General features: G+C 43.6%; 1 protein-coding gene across 1 annotated transcript in view; it reads right to left on the reverse strand.

Annotated features, from left to right (window-relative positions):
- Positions 1 to 21,494, reverse strand: part of LOC116308221 (endothelin-converting enzyme 2) — a 28,949-nt gene that overhangs the window by 2,754 nt on the left and 4,701 nt on the right. The window contains exons 5-10 of the mRNA XM_089027922.1: positions 21,183 to 21,316; positions 20,409 to 20,637; positions 19,481 to 19,579; positions 19,226 to 19,312; positions 18,629 to 18,732; positions 17,696 to 17,754 (exon numbers count right to left, since the gene is read on the reverse strand). Of these exons, the coding sequence (XP_088884048.1) occupies positions 17,696 to 17,754; positions 18,629 to 18,732; positions 19,226 to 19,312; positions 19,481 to 19,579; positions 20,409 to 20,637; positions 21,183 to 21,316 (712 nt within the window). The remainder of the gene's footprint in view (positions 1 to 17,695; positions 17,755 to 18,628; positions 18,733 to 19,225; positions 19,313 to 19,480; positions 19,580 to 20,408; positions 20,638 to 21,182; positions 21,317 to 21,494) is intronic.

Genomic DNA, 21,494 nt, shown 5'->3' on the forward strand with positions numbered 1-21,494 from the left:
ACGAATCTTCCCCAAACTTGGCAAGTTAATGTCTTTTGTGAAAAGAAGGAACCTTAGAGCCTTGGTTACCATGGAAACTAAGTCACGTGACCACAAGGCCGCCATCTTGGATTTTTAAACAAATCGTTTGTAGTCGTATTGAAACTACTTCAAAAGTCCTGAAAATCTATATTCCTTTTTATATTTGCAATACCTATATGGATCTAATTGGATATCTTGGATATTATATTAAGTTTAATTTTTAGAATATTTTCTGTATTTTCCAAAAAATTAAAAATATTCTAAAAATTAAACTTAATATAATTTCCAAGATATCCAATTAGATCCATATAGGTATTGCAAATATAAAAAGGAATATAGATTTTCAGGACTTTTGAAGTAGTTTCAATACGACTACAAACGATTTGTTTAAAAAATCCATAATGGCGGCCTTGTGGTCACGTGACCTGCTTCCCATGGTAACAGATACGCGGTAATTGCTTGCCTTGAAGAATTACTACTAGGAGCCAAATTTGGGAAAGATTCATAGTAAACTGTCAAAGATATGAATAAATAACTGATTTTCCATCACTTCCTCAAAAGAGCCATGCCTTAATGGTGCTGAGCATCCCAAACATCTCAAAAATTACAAAGACGTATGGTTACTGGTAACGCTTGTCCCTTGTAAACACACATTTCTTTGTAATGTTCGATGTTTTTGATTGCTTATAATTTATCTATTACTTAGCCAATCGAAGCCAAGCTACAGAAATCTGTTAATGACGATGTGCTCTTTCTCGTCATGGACATTTTTTTTTTTTTTTAAATAAGATGAATTATCTATATACTCGTTCCCAGTCCTTCACTTGAGTAGTATAGGGAATGGGGGTTCCAGCGCAATCTCAACACGGGCAAGACCCGTGTCAAAAATCCACCTACGGAAACAACCCACTCCAAGTGTGGTTGGGGGCAACAGCGCAAATATGTTAGTCTATATATGGAGTGCGAAGATTGTAAAGAGTTTGTTTATGATTTCTGTGTAAAGTGCTTGAAACCCAAGTTTGTACCTACTAAGCCAAATAAATATATTTGTTGTGGTAAGAAAATGCAAATAGAAGACGACACGTCAGCACAGTGTTACGAGTGTGGTAAGAATATTCGTAATGCCGTACCAAATGCTACCAAAGAGCAGTATTACGCTAATGGAGGCCGTAAGAAGACCCCATACAAAAGAATAAAATACTTCAGAGACTGGATGAGTCACATTCAAGGTCATCGGCCGGTATATTTAGACGACGAAGTAATGGAAAGAATTATGAACCATTTAGAAGAGCCAACCCCACAAAGTCTACGGAAGACATTGAAAAAATTAAAACTAGGGAAATATTACAAAGCTATTCCCTATCTTTTGTCTGAAATTACCGGTAAGTCTATTCCCGAGGTTTCTGATATGACAAAAGCCGAGTGGATGTTTTGTCGGCTGGATAAGGATATTCCTTATTACCCTGACGTAATTTACGAAATATTTTACAAGATAGACCCCAACCACCCCCTGTTAGGATGGATTCCAAGGCGACTGACGTAATAATATGACAGCTGCGAGGCGGGGTTTTACTTTCACGTGGCGGAAGTGGCGTGCCTAGGAAGAACAATGAGTTGTTCACGTGTAAAACAATAGACAACATTCCGATCATGCCCCTTCGCCTTAACAACCAGCAAGTTTGAAAGTAGACTCGATATTCACTTTCAAACTTGCTGGTTGTTAAGGCGCTCAGGAATGTGCCGACGTCAATGATAGCTTCAGACATTTGATTACGCATATGAACCAGACAGCCGGCGTTCAATATGCAAATAGAATCCTGTCTTGCTTTTTTCAAAGCAGATGTTTACTGAGCAAGCTTTCTTTGAAGCTCTTCTTTTGCCTCCTGGTAGATCTTTTTGCGAGATTCCTCGGAAAGATCTCTTACGACTGTTTTTTTATTCCTTATGTCCGTCTTTAATTTCTCGTACTTTTCCTCTTCGGCTAAGATAAGCGAGAATTCTACGTCGTCTATCTTTCTGTCACGCAAAGCCTTTGAGACAAGGTCAGTGATCGTATTTACTTTAGCCCTTGACAGAGCTATTGTCGTGTCGTGTTTTGATATTTTGCTTGACAACTGTTTCATAATGCCCGTAGCAACAGCCGAAATAATACCACAGGCTGCCCCAACGCTGGCCAAAGGAACGCCAACGACTATTCCGGGTCCAGTAAGCGAAGTAGCAACGCCGGAGCCCGTTAACACAACAGATATGGACCCTGAAGTTATCGAAATCTTATGTAGCGTACTCCGGGCTCTGACGTACTTTTTTCTAACTTTTTCATAGTGTTTTGTCTGCCCTTCCAAGTAAGCCAGGATTAAGTTCGCTTTATTCAGACGAAAGTTTTCAGCGTTTAATTCGTTAGGTTCCTTAGGAAGTTCAGGATAAAGTGGAGGCGCTGATGGTATAACATCCATTATATATACTAATGTACGACGCTTTTGGGAATGATATTGAGGAGCAGCCACATCATGACAACCGGGATTACTGGAATTGGAGAGCATTTAGGAAGATGTTTCCACGTGCAGACCCCAGTAAGTTCGAAAGAAGACCCGATGGTATTTACTATAACGGCTCTAGGATGTACAGCAACGAGGATTTGAAGCCTACGCTGGTTAATCAAATAGACGATCAACTGAAGCATTCGCCAATGCATAAGCCAACGCCAGCGCCAACGCATGTTGAACCCAGTTGGTCAAAGGAATTATTGCTTGGTACCAGTACTTATCCGATACCCGCAGTTTCATTTGATAAACACCCAAGCTTGGACCTAACGCTGAACATGCGGATTTCTAACAAGCATTCCTTTCCGTTAAAGGTGCGGGATATCTTCAAAGACGTACCCATTATTCATACCACCGCTAAGGAATCTCATGAATGGTTAAGTGGTCCTAACATGCGTTATTGGCCGCAGCAACTAAACTTTGCAGTTTGGTGTGCCACTAGCGGCTGTGGTGTAAGCGCAAGCTTGATGAAGAATTCAATATTTATGTTTCATTTTCACTTCACGGTTAGAAGAATACTGCATGAGATGGGCGTTACTGCATTACCGGGAGATGCCACGTTTTATCCAAGAGATAATAAATACAGCGTGCCGGCTTATGACAGACTTTGTAAGGAGTTTGACGTTGTAGGGAAGGATTTCCGATGCACTGCCGGCGCTAACAATGGTCTGGGGCATATTTGGGCTTATTGGGGGATTGGTGGACACGAGCTAAGTGATAAGGAAGTTCATGCGTTGAATCTACGATGGAACACTGGGTATCACAAAGAAACTCACGACAGTAGCACCTTCTTTGAACCAAACGCTAAGACCACTAAGGAAGTCAGAGACGGACCTCTGTTCAAAGACGAGGGTGGTAAGTATGCAGGGGCTAATCCACTGATTATCAAAATTACCAACGACGAGCAAACAAAGCAATATCTTAATTTCATACCCCCAGAAGGTAAAGGACTAACCAAAGCCGGCCTTGCCCGTTTAAACCGCAGCATAGAAGCTTACGTGTATTCTATCCTTGGAGCTCAGGTAAACACCCGATCCAGCATAATCGGAAATACTGGCGCCGCAGAAGAAACGCGAGCCGAAGCCTTGATCTTATTTGAAAGTTCAATCTTGGAGGGCGACATTAGCAAGGGCGTACAGCGTTACCAACTAGCCATACAAAATTCTAAGGCGAGGTTGGACTATGCAGTAGCCCCGGGTTGTTGGTTAATGCCTAGTAATTTATCTATAAATACTGGTTCTGTAGTAGGATACAACAACAAACTGCAGCGAGCTACTAAGGATATGAAGTTTGGGGTGAACGACGTGAACTCTGACACTCTTAGGAACATTCCTCACTTCGTAGAGAAGCCAAAAAAGTCACACGAAACGAAGCTACCCACAGTTAAGAAACCATCAAAGAAGGTCCTACCTGCGATACCTGAGGAATATGACCATAACTTATTAAAAGCCGGTCTAGCAGCTGCAAGCATTGGTCTGAGCTATTATATATGGCGATGAACAACCCCTACGTAGCTGGAGTAGATTGTGTCTATACGACTTACACAGGCGAGAAAAAATACACCCAAGCATCTTGGGTTGATGTCACAGGTATGTCTGTAGATCTGAACTACTCAGGAAAGAAGTTAATCCTTTGTAGCATTTGCATTGGCACGAGCAGCCATGCGAACGTGGGCTTTAGGTTCCTGGATGAGAATGACATACTGCAGCCTATGCGCGCGAAGACGAGCAACAGGGAGCCTGTACATTTTTCCGTAGAGCCCAACCCAGCCAGCGAGGAAAATCTATCGGTTTGGACTTTTCACATGGTCGCCGATTGCCATGGGAAGGTAAAGCTGCAAATACGCGTAGACGATTCTGGGAGCGTTTGCGTGAATGGCATAGAAAATCGAAGAGACACGGCTTATAACCACAAGACCATTAGCACTTTTACGGTGCTTAGTCTCTAGAAGCAAACTATGTTTGCTGAAATATATGAACCCACATGTAAAGGAAGATTGGTTTCTTTATTACTTAGAGGAGAAGGAGTACGTAAATGATGAATGGTTTGACACTGATCTTTGGGTGAAGGTTGGAGGCGTGGGATTACTTGTGTGTACTATTAGCCTTAATACGGGGTATTCGTGCAATGCTGGGTTTAGGATCGTTGATGAGAATGACCATCCATTACTGCCTTACAGAAAAAAAAATAACAATAGGAACCCAGTTCATTTTTCCTCGGAGCCCCCTCCAGTAAGCGGAGAAGATCAAAGGCCGGTGACTTTTCATATGATAGCCAATTGCCAATATGCAAAGCTGCAAATTCGTCCCAGCGATGGAGGTAAGACCATAGCAACTCGTGGTCGCATAGGAATAAATGCTGTGGGATCTTCTCCACCGGATGCTATTTGGAATCATAAGCCCATTAGCACCATGACCGCCATACCGCTAGTTCCGCATTATCAAGGCGGCGCGAATACTATCTTTACTTATCCCCAGTCGAGGACGCCTCGGGCGCCCGACGACGATAAGCCTCCAGTAACGTACCCAGATAAGATCAACCCCTCATCTTCTTCAGGAGTACCACTCCAATAGCGACGACCAAGATCCAAATGTTATTCCCCACGAACTTCAACAGTTCTCCGCCGGCCCTAAGTGCCAAGGAAACAACCGAACCCAGCAGCCCAGGAAGACCGGCTGCCATCTTTTTTCCTAAGTCCGTTAGTCCATTGCCTAATTTCTTTACGCCCGCGCCTGTGGCCTTAAGCGCGGATAGGATAACTCCTACTACGCTTGAAATAGCGACCGCAAATGCCAGCGGAATACCATACTTCAAAAGGGCTCTTTTTACCTTTTCCTTGGTGGTAAGCCCCAGCTCCTTTTCCAGGTTTTCCTTTTGCGCCTGTAATTCCGCAAGGTGTACCTGAAGGGTTTCTGATTCCCTTTGAGCTGCCTCCCTTTCCTCTTCGGGGCGAGTTTGATCTTCGATGACTGTTCGTTGTCGCTCTATTTGCCCCTCCAGGTCTTCAATAGCCTGATCTCTTTGCCGAAGTTGCTCCTCTTTAGCGTTGATTTCAGCAACCAACTGCCGCCGTTCCTCTAAAGACCTAGTTATGGTGGTCCGTAAGTCCTTAGCTTCCTCATTATTAATATCTAGGTCTTGCAGGGTAAGATTGAGGGCTTGTCTGGCTCGGTTTCTTTCGTCTAAAGCCGTTTCAGCTTCTCGCTTGAATTGCAGTATGACTTCGTTCTTGCCCTTGATTTCTTTCTTTTGAGCATCGGTTAGCTGCCGTATTTGTTTTTCGTAATTTGCTTCCTTTTCTTTCAACGTTTCTTGTAGTTCCTCGGCGTGTTTTTCTAGTGCGACCCTTTCATTTATGTTTTCCAATCTTTCTAACATGCTTCTAGTGGCACGCTGGAAGCCTTTTAATCTTGCTACGTCACCCCTAACTCCGCCATTTTCGTCAAAGAGGGGCTGTGGTTTTGTCCAGCGGTCTTTATCAGGAAATCTCAGGTCTTGAACGCTTATGAGGACTTTGTTTCCGCGTTCTGTGAGCCTTACGTCGTCAGCATCGAAACGGGAATAGCGCTGCGTTAGCTCTTGCGTTGCCCACTCTACGGTTTCCCGCGCGGTTGCTCCCTGCTCACCCATGTTTCGAAGTTCTATGTACTCAGGAGGGGACTCACCAGGGTTCTTTTCGTGCCACATGCGATTCAAGGCCGCCTTGAAGCTTTTCCATCTACTACCATACTTGTCTTCTAGAGCCATGTCGTAGATTAGGGGGTCGGTTTCCGCGCCTTTAGTCCATGCGTCGTATTCTTCGTCGTTAATGTCGACTTGACCTTCTTCGGTAAGGGGATCAAAATCACCTTCTACTTCCATTATATATGATAAGCTCAAAGTTAAACCCCAACGTATTACCTAAGCAGGTTGGCGGACTGAAAGCAGAACGCACCTTTCACCGGGTTACATTCACGCCTTCTAGCGCCAAACCTGGAGAAACGCTGTACGTAGGCGTGCCCCGCCTAACGGATAACCTAGTCTTAGTTCCTGGCACCCTGGCGCTAAGGTTCGACCTAGCGGTACAGTCAAGCCCCCCAGATGAAAGGATTATCGTTAACAACCTTGGTCGCAACATCGTTTCAAAGATGCGAGTAAAGTTCGCCGGGGAATCCCTCTTAGACTTAAACAACTATGACCTGTACACCACCTACAAAGATCTGTGGCTGACTGCATTCGAAAGGGCACAAAAAATAGAGCAGGGTATCGGTAGCGCAATATTACGTAAGGTTAGGACTCCCACCAAGACACAACCTACCGATTCTGGCGACGCAACTGACGTGGCAGATGCAAAGGCCATCAAGACAGCCTATGGTACTAAATACGTAATACCATTGGACTTTGAGGCTATTACCAGCCACGGGGTTTATTATCCTAGACAGTTGAGTGAGTTGCAGTTTGAAGTGACCTTAGCCAACATGGCTAACATCATTGGCGGGTTAAGCACTGCGTTGTCGGGAAGTATTCATCCATACGCCATTACCAACCTGGAATTGCAGTATGAAACCATACACTCCGAAGATCTAGCACGTAGCGCTGGCATGGAATACAGTGCTGGAAAGGCTTTCTTGTACGACCACGCGGTAATGTACAAAACCTTTAGTTTCCTGGATAAGACAGACGCGGTAATTACTCAGAGCATTAATTTACCACGTCGTAGTCTTACGGGGCTGATGTTGGTATTTATTAAGCCTTATGAAGCCGGTAAGCGCGACTCTGAAGCCTTTCATAACCCCGGCATCACCAACGTCGGGATTAGCATCAATGGAGTTCCAAATAAGGTGTATTCGCAGGGAATGAAGCCCTCAGACATCTACAGGGAAATAAAAAGAAAGTTTGGGGATCAAGTTACACCCGGTGAGTTCTTTACCAATAAGTATGCACTGTGGATTGACATGCGAACCACCAACGACGAGGATTTACATGGGCAGGGATTGCGTCTGGTAAATACCCAGGACGGCATTACCCTGGAAATCAAGCGTGACTTAAACGCTAGCGCAGGCGACTCAGACAAGATCAACGCATACATCTTCGTGGTGTCTGACGCCCAGTTGAGCGTAGAAATGAATCAGCTAAAGAGCGTCGCATATTAAGAAAAAAGGTATATATAATGCTCCGCGTATTCGAAAACAACGAAACTAAACTGCAATGCATAGTGCAAGGCGAAACTTTGTACTTCAAAGCAAAGGAGGTGGCTTTGGCGTTGGGCTATGAGCGCCCTAGAGATGCAATTAGAGCCCACGTATCTGAGAAATACCAGAAAAAATGGGTTGATCTACAAGGGGCTGCGAATCACCGCTCCTTTACTACGCAACCACATTCCGTGTTTATATCCGAACCTGGTTTGTACGAACTGATATTTAGTTCCAAACTACCCAAAGCTGTGGAGTTTCGCGATTGGGTCTTTGAGGAAGTCCTACCCGCGCTAAGGAAAACGGGTAAGTATGAGCTGGAGAAGCGCTTCGATGGTCCTAATAAGTTGGTATTCAAGATAGAAAATGAGTTCGATTTACATAAAAAGCTTGTAGATTACATACGTAGATTTCACCCTCAAATGCTAATTGCTCCAGGTCTAGGAGAATTACAGGATTCCAGTCACAAGCGCATCACTTGCTGGCAGAAAGGTTATCAAGCAGGTCAACCTGACCTTTTAATCTTAAATGCTCATAAGGAATACAATGGACTCTGTCTGGAACTGAAAACGCCCAAAGGCAATGGTGTGTTGTCAGATAAGCAGAAACATATGATGGATAGATACCAGGATAATGGATATTTAACCATGGTAAGCAACGATTACGATGTGCTTTGCAGGGAAATCAATGAATATGCCCTTGGAATACGCATACCTTGTCCTTGGTGCGTTAAGGCTTTCAAGTCACAAGATACTTTACGAATGCACCAAAGAATATTTCATAGATATAATGATAATTAAACAAACACACTGGCGCGATCTGCTGCAAGGAGTCTCATACCGAATAAAAAATTATGTCATGTTCGAGGACATCAACCGTTTGAGGTTAGTCTTGGAACGCGACGGTGAGGAGTACACATTATGGGCACCCGACTGTGTAAGGTATGTACTGCAAGGCGAAGAATACACCAACATACGTAGTCATGGTAAGGTCAATGGTCGATGGAAGTTTGACATCGAACGTAGAACTGAAGCTAATCCATTGTGTGATTAGTCATCCTCGTGAGCGGTTAAGTATTGGTCTGCTACGTCGGACCTCATTTTTTCCGTCATTTCATACACCGATAAGGTAATAGTCACACCTCCTAAGAACGCTGCAATGTAAGGTAACATTATATACTTATTTTTTATTGTTATTTTGTTAAACTCCACTCCTTCCTTACCAACAGATAATGATCTAAGGGCTTAGGACCATCATAAAGACAGCACCAAATATGCTGATCGCTACGTCTACAACCACAATCTTCACAGATTCCTTCCCAATGTTCCCTATTCTCCCACCTTACACCTTCGACGTCGTCGAAACCAACGAAGATCTCATCTATTTCTTGCTTTAACTTAGTCAAAGTCCTGGACGTTTCTGTGGGACAACAACGCTCTGCTACGTCTCCATGGACTTCACAGACAATGTCTTCGAGATGATAACGACGACAGCGATATTTATGCCAGTTCTCCTCGAAGAAGGGTTGGTCACAGCGAGTACAGCAGCCTTTTAGACAGACTCTATTCTGACGGTGATATTGTAAGGCCTGTAAAGTAGACATCTCCTTGTTGCAATCATTGCATTTGGTGCTTTTGGTCTTCTGACAGACTTTCTTGGAAACGTGGTATTGTAGTCGCTGCTTGCTACTAAAAGTTCTATCACATTGCATACACTTCATTATATACATCTTATTTTTCATTGTTAAATTGTTAAACGATGGGGTCTATCTTTGAAATTAGTACATATCTTCCATTTAACAATAAAAAATAAGACTTACCTACGATCTATCTTCCATTTAACAAAATAACAATAAAAAATAAGACTTACCTAAGAGCCTCTTTGCAATCGATAGGTCTACTTTGAACCTCATGATTCACTTATATCATCTAAGGTCCTTCTCGCCTTAGTATCCGCAGGACACCAATGCCCAACGAAGTCATCTTCAGGGAAATCCTTATTACAGTGAAAGCATTTACATTGCTTCTTCTTACGTGGCTTTGGTGTTGGTTGCGTGGTAAACAAGCAATCCGCCGGTAACTCACTCGTAATGCAATCCATATATATGATCACAGAGGGTATCGAATGAAGTCCTTAACGGACTCCTTAGCCCACGTCGCAATCGTCAACAAGGCACCAAACCGTTCTGCGCGCTTCAGGTCGCACATTTCATCGTACAATTCCTGCACGCGCTCTTTTAACCGGTCTATCTCTTCCCTTTGCATTTCTATGGTGTCTCTTTTATCTTTTGCGTCGGCGACAATTCTTTGCACTGCTTCCACTGGTTCCATCTATATATGAACCCAGATCACATGCCTTGTAACGCTCTGATAGTAGGACCCACCGGCTGCGGAAAGACCCAGTTCATCGTGGAGCAGCTATTAGGACCCTTTAGATACCGCTTTGACTACATAGTGCTGCTTTGTCCCACCTACGTGAATAACCGCACCTGGACGGGTATAGGAGTGAAAGACGACGACTTCTTCGTAGATATCTTAGACCCTAACGAGTTATCCAGCCATCTTAAGTTCTGGCACAAGCAATTCCCTAAAGATACACAGACGCTCCTCATATTGGATGACATTGCCTATGGGGACGACGTAAAAAGGCGCACCTCCGAATTAGTGAAGCTCGCCTTTAGTGGCAGACATGACAACATTAGCGTTTGGTTGCTTTCCCAGCAGCTTACCAGCGTCTCTAAGCCCTTTAGGGAAAACATAGGCTCTCTCGTAGTATTTTATACTCCGAGCAAGTCTGACCTGGAAACCATTTTAAGCGACTACGGCGGTGAGATATCCAAGGAACAGTTACACGAATACATGCGGCATTTAAAAACGCACCAACATTCCAAAATGATCTTCTCTTTGAGGTTTCCGTATGACGTTAACATATATGGACATTGAGCAGCTCATAGATGAAGTCCCCACGCAGTTAGATGAAAGTAACCTCAAGGAACAACTTAACATCCTTGTGTCTTCGGGGAAGTGCAAGGAAATGATAGGCAAGGAACTCACCCATGAGCAGGTTAATAAGCTGTCAGAAGAGGAGGTTAAGAAGTTCCATAAGAGGTACGAGGCTGCCCTCGCAAGTAAGACCACGGACGCCGTAGCAGACTCCGCTATCCGACTTGCCACTAAATTGCTTGGACTTGCACTGCCCATAGACGACGTGGAGCAACTACAGAAGGACATAAGAGATGACTATGTCATATCCCAAGAACTTAAGATAACCTGTGGGTGGTTGTCTTTGAAGTGCGGTAAGTTAATGGCGGTCGCCTCTGCGGCACTTCACGTAGCTCAGCACGTCGACTTGAAGGAGGTACTGGTGTCTTGGAAGGACTTCAAGAAGGACAGAGACGTTGAAAAGGTCTTCCAGGCAGCACTTGCTGATGATCAAGTCGCCTCAAGTACCTAGTTAAGTCACCGTAAGTACTTAGTCAAGTCACCGTAAGTACTTAGTCAAGTCGTTGTCAAGTCACCTCAAGTACTTAGTCAAGTCGTTGTCAAGTCATTGTCAAGTCGTCATCAAGTTACTTGTCAAGTCCTTCAAGTCCCTTAATATAAGATGAGTGGCACCGAAGAACAACCAGAAAAGGCTCCCGTAGAAGATACCAAGATTACCAAGGCTAAATCTCCGGGCAGAGTCGCTGCCGGAAAGAAGCTCGCGGAGATGAACAGGAATAACAAAGCAAAGAAAGAAGAAAAGGTGGAGGAAGAGGAATCCTTTATTAATCCGGGATACGTCATTGGCGCGTTAGGAGTCGCTATAGCAGCAGGCAGCCTCTACTTACAATGGCGGGCTACGAAGCCAGAAGTAAAGTGGGAGGCCCCAACATATCGCGCACCTGTGGAGGTTAGAAAAAGCAAAATCCCTGAAATGGAGTAATAACCTTCTCGCTTTGTAATATAATGTCAACCGCGTTGTTGAAAACTGTTGAAGAAGCAGCTATCATTACTTCCATCGTTGCGGGTATTGGTTGGGTAGGTAAGAAAGTGCTCAAAGAAGACTTTACTGAAGACCCAAGCAAGAGCTTCGCTAATTTTGCTAAAATGACCGCTGCCGTAGGCGGGGCTATCATGCTAAAGGATTACCTACGAAAGGAAAAGTACCTACCTAATGTATAATGGTTAGCTTAGTCGCAGGTGGAGTTATTGCAGCTTTAGCATTTACAGGGGCTAATTATGGTGGTAGATATCTGGATAAATTAGTTAGCGGTGATAAAAACGCAGAATCTAACGCCGAAAGGAAGAGGCACGACTTAGCGCTGGAGCAATATCAAAGGGACGTGGAGGCTTGGAATAAGAAGAGACAAGCCTACCGGGATTGGTTGGACAAGAACTACCAAGACAAAATGCAGGCGGATAAGAACTTCGAAAATACAGACTACGCCTTCAAGCTCTATGCGCAAGCGCACCCCGCGGCATTAACGGGGTCGAGAAAGCCTCAGTTTAAGAATTACTACCAGCCTTCTAAGAAACAAAAAGATAGTGAGTTGGTATTCGTGGGAGTTGCAGGGCTGGCGGGAGGCGTGGCCTTGGCGTATCTAATATAATGATCGTCTTTTTGGAAAGCGACAAGAATAACTTTACCACTTGTCTGAATCCTCCCATCCGCGCGGAAAGGGTTCGGTTGGTTAGTTGCTCTTTGTACAATTCTTGGTATAATTTAATTAATGGCTTTGTCATCGGAACTTCCGGCACCAAACCAAAAATACCAGATTCCCATTACACCCCAATAACACTGGCTAAGGAGCTAGCGAAGCATGGATACACTCTTACCACAGGATTACCCCATGAAATGACATTCAAGAAAAATAATGGGAGCGCCAATCTAAAGGACAGTTCATTGGTAGAACTCCTGGGCCTTACTAGTACCACGATAAATAGCGGCAGTACATATGATGTGAAATGGAAAGTCGCATCCTCTTACGAAGTCTATTGCGACTTGGTCCATAGTTACGACAATGGAGAAAAGTCTTCTCTTATGTCCAAGTTTCTACCCCAAGGTAATCCATTTGACCCAGTGGAATACACTCCCATTTCTTTGAGCTATGACTTGTCTAATTTGGTAGAAAGCATAAACATCACCATTAAAGTGGACGGAAAGACGGTGGATTTTAACGGACGTAAGATCAATCTTGTCTTGGAATTCATATAATGGGCCGCGTAGAGGACAAACTTAAAAGGATTTACTATGGGCCTGAAGGCTATTGGAAAGGAGCGTCAGCTATCAAGAAACTCGCGACCGCGGCCAGGGTATCAGAAGAAACGGCTAAGAACTGGTTGAAAAAACAAACCCTCTGGCAGGTTTATCTTCCCGTGCCTAAGTACATTCCCAGGCCCAGCTTTACCGTAAATGCCCCCAATGAAGTTCATCAGGCGGACTTGCTTTTCTTACCGCACGATAAGGTGAGAAAGAAGACCTATAGGTACGCTTTGACCGTAGTCGATATCGCAAGCAGATATAAGGACGCCGAACCTATAACCAGCAAGGATTCTGGGGAAGTCGCAGAAGCCCTAGGTAGGGTTTATAAGCGCGTCTTGAAATGGCCTAAGCTGCTGCAAGTGGATGCGGGGACAGAGTTCATGGGCGTGGTTACCAAGACCCTGAAAGACCACGACACTAAGATTAGAAGAGCTAAAGCAGAGTACCACAGGGGTCAGAGCATCGTCGAAAGATTCAATAAGACCTTGGCCGAGCGTCTCTTTGGGTACCAGTATTGGAAAGAGCTGGAAGATCCCTCCAAACGCAACAGGGAATGGACTCAGAGGCTCCCCCAGGTCGTCGCAGCTTCGAACAACGAGGCGGCCAGGGCTACGGGAATGAAACCCAAGGATGCCATAAAAAAGAAACACGTGGAACACAAGTCCTTCATCAGAAGTTCGAGGGCGGTCTTCCCCCAGGAAAAGAAATTAGGTAATGTCACGGTTCGATATCTCTATGAGCCGGGTGAATTAGAAGGAGGATCCAAAAGAGCTACGGATCCTAATTGGTCTTTGGAAACTTACCAGATCCGAAGTGCGATAGCTAAGAAGGGCCAGCCCATCTTGTATTATCTTCATGATGGTCCCACGCGTGGGTTCGTCAAAGAAGAACTGCTTATCGTGTGATGTCCGAATGCTATCGTATGCACTCCGTCATCACACATCCATCGCTTACCGTCAAATGCAGACAGTGACACCTTCTCCTGCGTGACGTTATGTATCTGATGACCATAGCTGCGCAGGCTGTTCATCTTATGCCGCTGTTCCTTGCGTGTTCGTAATACGTTGAGGTAGGACTCGTGCGTAATGTCCTTCTTAACCACATACTTTTTTACGCCTTTAGCTTTCTTTTCTACGCCGTCTAACTTTAGCACGCTGTACATCTTTGGTTTCAGACCCACGTATTCCACGATGGGTTTTCCTAACATTTCGTCTTTCATCTTCCCAATTACCTTCTTATTCTTCGCAGAGTAAAGGAAGTGCTCCTTCGGGTAACCGCTGGTGTCGTACTCGTCTATGTCGGGGAGGCAGTCTTTGTAAACGTCTTCCGTTTGCACTTCTAGAATTAGGGAGTCGGTGTCTGTGTACAGGAGGCGACAGCGGTCTCCGTACTTTGGCTTAAGCTTATCGTAGTAGAACTCGTACATAAGCAGCTTCGATAGATCCAGCACCGTAAAGCCTGTGTAAACGGGCTTGTTTAGTAAGAGGTTTGCCTTTTTCATGTGAATCACGTAGAAGTTCAGCATTTCTACGTATCTAACGAAGCCTGGCTGTGACACGTATGCTTCTGCTTCCTCTTTGGTGCTGACTATTTTTACGCTTACGCGCTTGCGGATGTTCTCCATTGTCTTTCCGAACACGCTGTTGTTCATCAGTTTGAAGAGATTTTTCTCGAAGTCATTTTTCGCTGCGGTACGCTTTTGCGTGTTAAAGTCAATGTAGGGGCGCATCCAGGGCTCCTGCGTGAATTTTAGGACTCTGTGGATCTTCTCTACGCGCATTCCGTGTCGCACGTAGAACTGCAGGTTGCGGTAATGTACCACATACTTCTTCTTATCCATCAGGTTCATAGTTAGTTTCCTGTACGGTTTGTAACCAGGGCACATTTGCTTTTGCAGCGGACTTAGCTGCTTAAATGGTATCTCTATCGCTTCTGGTGCTAAGGGGAACTCATTGTGTTCGTCGTGCAGGCGCTCTGGGTACTCCAGATCCACTTCTAAGACGTAACCCTTGTCTTCCTCCTTTCCTACCTGCATGTAGAAGTCTATCGGCTTCACTGGATCCCATTCGAAGTCTCTCACAGGTAGGTACTGTGACATTGCCCAACCATAAAGGTTATTCGCATCCAGGTAGTAAATGTATGTGGTTGGTTTCTCTGGGTCGTGCTCTACTAAGGGGTTGTTTGCGCGGGCGTAACGTCGGCTGGGTCCGCATACGCCGCCACGAATACCGTCTTCCATAAACCGATACATGTCGTACTCCGTTAGGAGATCCAACTGCGCATTTGTCTTCTTTAACAAAGCACTCCAGCTGAGCCCAGGAGCCGTGTAGAAATTAGCGGGATCCAATCCGTAATATTCCATAGCCATCTTTCTGAAGCTTTGGAAAACATCTGCAAGCAGCACTACGTCAGACCTTAGGTAGATGTCGTGGTAGTCGCCCATGTTCTCACAGGAGTACTTTTCCCACACGTCTAACGCATGCTGGTACTCCTCATCCTTTATACCAGACTCGTTTAGGGTGCTGTAGAAGCGATCTTTAGGTGGTAGGGGTTCTTTGAATCGATCCCAGGAGTCCATGTATTCGTATGGGTAGACTCCTTTCCTTTCCGCGCCGTATTGACTGGAAATGGGAAAGTTGGTGTTATACTTTACGAGGTTTGCTAAGGAGTCCGCCATAAACTGCTGCGAATCTAAGAACTTTAGCTTACCCACAGTTACGGACATGTAGCGCTCTTTGTTGTTGGGTATGCATTTGACGTCGGAGCCGTCTGTTCCTTGTAGTAGCAAATGGGAGTCGTAACCGCGGAGGTTGTGAAAGAACACCGGAATCTCCATATCTGGATTTACTTTGAAGTTTATATTGCATTTCCAATGAGCCGCTCCTCTGTATTTACCCGTGATGTGGCAGTGATCCCTAACCTTATCCACATAGAAATCCTCAACAAATGCTTTGTGGCAGTGAATGCAGTGCGTGGAGGGCTTTCCCGGCTTCTCACCTTTCTTAGCATACTTCCCGCATTTAAAATGAGCTTCTCCTAGATACTTTCCATCTTCATCCCACGCTTTCTTGGCTCGTCTTCCAAACTGAAGAAGCGTATGTTGGCAAATGTGGCATTTTTTTGCCTTGTTAAAAGCCTCCTGGTTCTCTTTGGTAAATTCCATCTTCTTTGGACGTCTTAATTGTTCTCTAATCCCCCCTCCTCTTCTCGCAATGCTTCTAGAAACTCATTAGCTGCGTTCTTACCTCGGTAAATCACAGGAGGGTTTGCTTTACCATCTGATCTGACTACTATGTAACCAAAGGAGCAGATCTCGTGTAATCCTACCTTATTCGTGGCGCCACGTTTCTGCTCTTCCTTAGTTATCAACGCTTCGAAGTCTGCATATATCACGTAAGGCACTTGCATCTGCTTTTGATGGTCTGCGTATGAAAGCTCTTTGTTGGTGGGCATCTGGATCCGTTGCGCCACTTCTTCGACTCCGCGGCAGATCTCATCGTGTTTCTTTAGGGTATTTAAGGATGTAAATGACAGCAAGCAGCAGTCGCAGAAGTACTTTTTACCTTTGTGCTTAGTATGTCTGTAGAATAGTCTGCTAATGTGTTTAACCCATGAGTAGTGTCCGCCGTGGTAGAATAAATGTACGCGCTCTCCTTTACTTTTTGACAGAACTAACGGTACTATCGTCTGCTCTCTGACTCCGTAAACGTTAATTGCTAGATCGTTTATTTCCTCAAATATGGGGATGTCTATCAACTGCATGGGAAATTCCACACCATCCCACTCTAAATCGTCTGTGGGATACTTACTTGTCCTACAGGGATCCTTCTCTGCTGGATACAGTGCAGACCTGATTGCCCACATAAAGCATCGATTGTCTTCATTCTTCACGTTTACAATAGCCTTCTTCCTTTCTACCCACGTTGGTAGCGGTACGTAACTCCCCCCTCGTATGGGTACGTACCTGGCCATACTTATCTCTATTCCTTCAACCTCCTCTACTGTCCAACCCGATCCTTCTTTCGTGTAGTTAGACAGCGACTCCATTATTGCTTCTAAGGCTTCACTGAGTGACCTATCCAGATTCGTGGATTCTAATATCACTAACGACTTTGATCGCAACATTGCTGTCGTCATTACCTCGTCTTTTGACAAACTTACTTCTACCATTATGCTCGCTTTCAGGGCTCCTAATTCTTCTATACCTTTTCGGAGAGTCCTTTTAACCTTCCTTTCTGACTGACGCCAAAACTGTCTAACGTCAATCTCACCGTTACCGGGTATTGGCACCGTGCTGAAGTTGCTTTGGGATTCCATCTATATAATAGGAAATATTTTATACCTAATACCAAGCACTTTTTAAGTCGTCGTAGTCGTACTCACAGTCCTGACAATGCCAAAACAATTTAACCTTAGTCTCAAACTTCTTACCACATCCACAATCATAACTGCTCATACACTTCGTCTTCATTTTCAAATGCTTTTTCAAATCCGCTTCTTTCTTAAAAGTTCTCTTACATTCTTCGCACTCCATATATAGACTAACATATTTGCGCTGTTGCCCCCAACCACACTTGGAGTGGGTTGTTTCCGTAGGTGGATTTTTGACACGGGTCTTGCCCGTGTTGAGATTGCGCTGGAACCCCCATTCCCTATACTACTACTTGTTTCTAGAGTGGTGAATTTAGATGTAGCAACGTTATCATAGTGGTTACTTACTCAATGTATTTGTCTGTAAGTCATTTTCGGTTTTTTCGCCCAGAGGAGACAAATACCATCTGAAGAATGTAATAATAACAGAAGGTTAGTTTGTAGAGGTCACGTGTGGATGGACGTACCTAGTTGTCATTAACTACTGATTTTTAGACTAATTGTCAATTAACTGTTAAGCCCCATTTATTCGCCCCCTCTTTTCTTTTCGAGTACACGGCACGGCATAAGAACATTATTATTTGTGATTAGTATTAGTATTAGTATTAGTATTAGCACTGGCACTGGCACTGGCACTGGCACTGGCACTGGCACTGGCACTGGCACTGGCACTGGCACTGGCACTGGCACTGGCACTGGCACTGGCACTGGCACTGGCACTGGCACTGGCACTGGCACTGGCACTGGCACTGGCATCGGCATCGGCATTGATACTATTGGCATCAATTGGCATTGGCCGTTACATTAACATTGGCATTGGTTTTGATATTAGTAAAAGAAAAGAGCAGGAAAAGTGAGTTTTCCGGAACTTTCCGATTAGAATGACACATACCACTTGTTTTCCAACCGGAATTTCCAGTTTTTCTTGGTAAATGATAAGCATCCCATGCTATACGAGTCGACTTCTTGTGTAACGTTCTTTCGAAATCAACTGGCGTCGGACGAACTTTTGCGCAACAAAAAGTGACAACATCGCCCCAGTAAAGTGCACGCGCCCTCATTTAGTGCGATGCTTCTCTCCTTTGACTTTTGTGAACTGCATTTTGGATAGGCGTTGAGCGAAAAATCATCGATGAAGCTGTTACGCGAGAAACATTTTCCATCCTTCCGCGCTCTTTTAAAGCTCAATCAAAAACTTTTAAGTTTTAAAAAACCTGTTGCCGAATCTGAAAATCGTTAAACGTGATACTGAAAAAGTGATTTATTTATTTGTTTACTTACATTGTATTATCTTTGCTCTTTCTGAAGTCTCTTAGAGAAACCTCGTGGTTTTTCTTCATAGCGGACACTTTGTTTTCGAAATACGTGTCAAATCTGATAACGACCTGGTAATTGAAGATGACGCCGGTCACTACAGAGTCTTTGATCGACACTAGAGAAAAACGTTTGCGCATGCGTGCATTTCAGCACGTTTTCTAAGAATTTTGACGAGTTTGAGTGAGAAAATATATGTTTGTTTCCTCCAAGTATACAAAAAAGGTGGACAGTATACTGTTATCACACCAAGATATTGTATTAACAAACACAATATGAAAGAATTAGTCTTAAGTTTCAAGCATGGACACTAGTTTTGGCATATGGTTACTTAGGAATGTTTGAAAGTCAAATTTACTTATGTTTTGACTAATTTACATACGGATTCAGAGCATGCGCAAACGTTTTTCACCCGTGTCGATGGCAGGAACAATACAATCGTTTTACATGGAAAAACATTCAATCCCGAGAGCAAAGGGATTTTATTGTTCTGCCATCTAATCACAGGCAGCCCAAGCTGGATTATGGCGCCGGCACCTGATGGTGCAAAACATATCTACTTACCCCTCTGTACTTTTCGAATATTATAGATAGTTTTGTGCTGTCTAACATGTAGTCGGGGAATCCAATATTAGCACGCATGCCGTCAATCTGCAAAACAACAAGAAAGACTTGAATTTTATTGAACCCTGAAACGATCTCTGGGCTGATCTAAGTCAGGGCATGGCTTCCCCCCTCCTCCTCTCCAACTTCCCTCCATTCCACACTCCCCCCACCCTTCCCCTACTCTTCCCCTGGATAAAGCTGATGGTTACCTACCTTGGTAGATATTAAACGTTTAGTGGCATCATCTAACCAGTTCAGCGATTTGACGATTTCTTTAAAAGCTTGGATCTGTTCCCTCAAAATACTTTTCCCCTTAATACATAAAAACATTTATAGTATTTTAGACAAAACGGGTCAACGCTTGCGGGTAGGATAGCGGGATCCCCTGGTTGCTACTTAAAATGCCTTTCGACCTACGGTTTCATTAAAAACAAAATCGATCCAATAGAAAAGAATTCCTGTTATATTTTCCACCTACGTTGCATGAAGTTCAATGTTAGTATGGTCTAGGAGCCGGCTAGTTCCTCCCTTCTTGAATCACGTCGTTGGAATGCAGCTCAATGTGGAGGACATTACAATAGGTTTCCAGTTCTTAGGAGATTGAAATGTTTTTGTTTTGTCCTCCAAATTGAACTGCTTTGACGTCACATGCAAGGGGGTCGATAAACCAAATTGTTTAAGCATTTCAGTTTCATTCCCAAGAGCTTTTTTTGTTTAACGGATGCGCATGACAAGACACATGAGCAGTAAAGAAAGAAATAATACTCAAGGGAATGACACATGGCCTGAAACCGGAAAACATATTGCACCATAGCTGAAAAGCATTCCTAGTAAAGAAAGAAATAATACTCAAGAGAACGACACATGGTCTAAAATGGAAAAACATTGCACCATAGCTGAAAAGCATTCCTAGTAAAGAAAGAAATAATACTCAAGAGAACGACACATGGTCTAAAATGGAAAAACACTTACACCATAGCTGAAAAGCTTTCCTAGTAAAGAAAGAAATAATACTCAAGGGAATGACACATGGTCTGAAATGGAAAAACATTGCACCATACTAGAAAAGTATTCCTAGTAAAGAAAGAAATAATACTCAAGGGAATGACACATGGTCTGAAATCGGGTCTGTTCCACCCACCATGTTTCTTGTTTTTTCCAGTTCTGTTTGGTGTTCCTGGACATACATAGCTGATATGACATCATTAAAAGATTCAAAAGCTGAACCAACACATGTCTGCCAACGCTCTTTCTCAGTCACAGTACCCTCTGTTGCGTTTTTGTACGCTAGCTGTGCGTTCCTAAATGGCAATGAAAGCCACTCGATCTCGTTCCGTATGACGCTCCATACCATATAGTTTGCCAGTACGCTAAAAAGTAACCGAACAAAGCAAGGTAAACCAATATTGATAGTGAATAGCATAACAAAAAGGAAACTACGTTGTTCAGTTTGCTTATTTTTGTATTGGAAATCGCACGATCTCGAGTACAATAGTCCCCTTCACAGTTCCCTGCGCCATCTTGAAAGGTAGCCGTGCCTTTGCATCGAAGCGAGATAAACGGTTAGCTTGCAATGATAGATACATGTGAATAATTGTCCAAGGTGTTGTAAAAGCAAGTCTCTATATTATTGCAAGCTCATCGTTCGCTGAATCGCGCTCTACTCTTGCAACATTGTGCGCAACAAATTTCATCACGTGAACATTGCTGCAACATTACCTGCAATATTATGAAATTTCCAGCCAATCAGCTTGTACCAAAATTATAACTGCTGACCAAATATCTTAACATAGCAGGCTGACACAAGCGATGTTGCGTGACTTTGTTGCAATGTGTGTCACTCCGATTCAAATTTGTTGCTTGCAATGTTGCGTGCAATGTTGCACCGTGTGTAAGCACCTTTAACGTACTTTACCTTTTTGGAGTTTTCTGTATTATTGGCATTACCCTCTTCAGGTAGGGGAGTGAACTTGACACGAAAATGTTTTCGGTATCGGGAATCTTAGACGATGTTTTGAACAGTTGGTTCAAGTAATACCTCCAGTCGAACTAAAAGAAAGTTATTACTAATTATCAATTATTAAGTTACTTTTTATTATTTATTATTTATTACTATATGATTAATGATTTATTAGTGATCATTGATCATTTATTTTTGATTATTTATTATTATTATTTATTTATTATTTATTTATCAATTATTTATTATTTATTTATCATTTATTTA

The sequence above is a fragment of the Actinia tenebrosa genome, unplaced genomic scaffold, assembly GCF_029948245.1.
Source record: "Actinia tenebrosa isolate PJP-AT-01 unplaced genomic scaffold, QUT_ActTen_1.0 PGA_scaffold0__85_contigs__length_37466705, whole genome shotgun sequence".
In the NCBI taxonomy this organism is placed as follows: Eukaryota; Metazoa; Cnidaria; class Anthozoa; order Actiniaria; family Actiniidae; genus Actinia; species Actinia tenebrosa.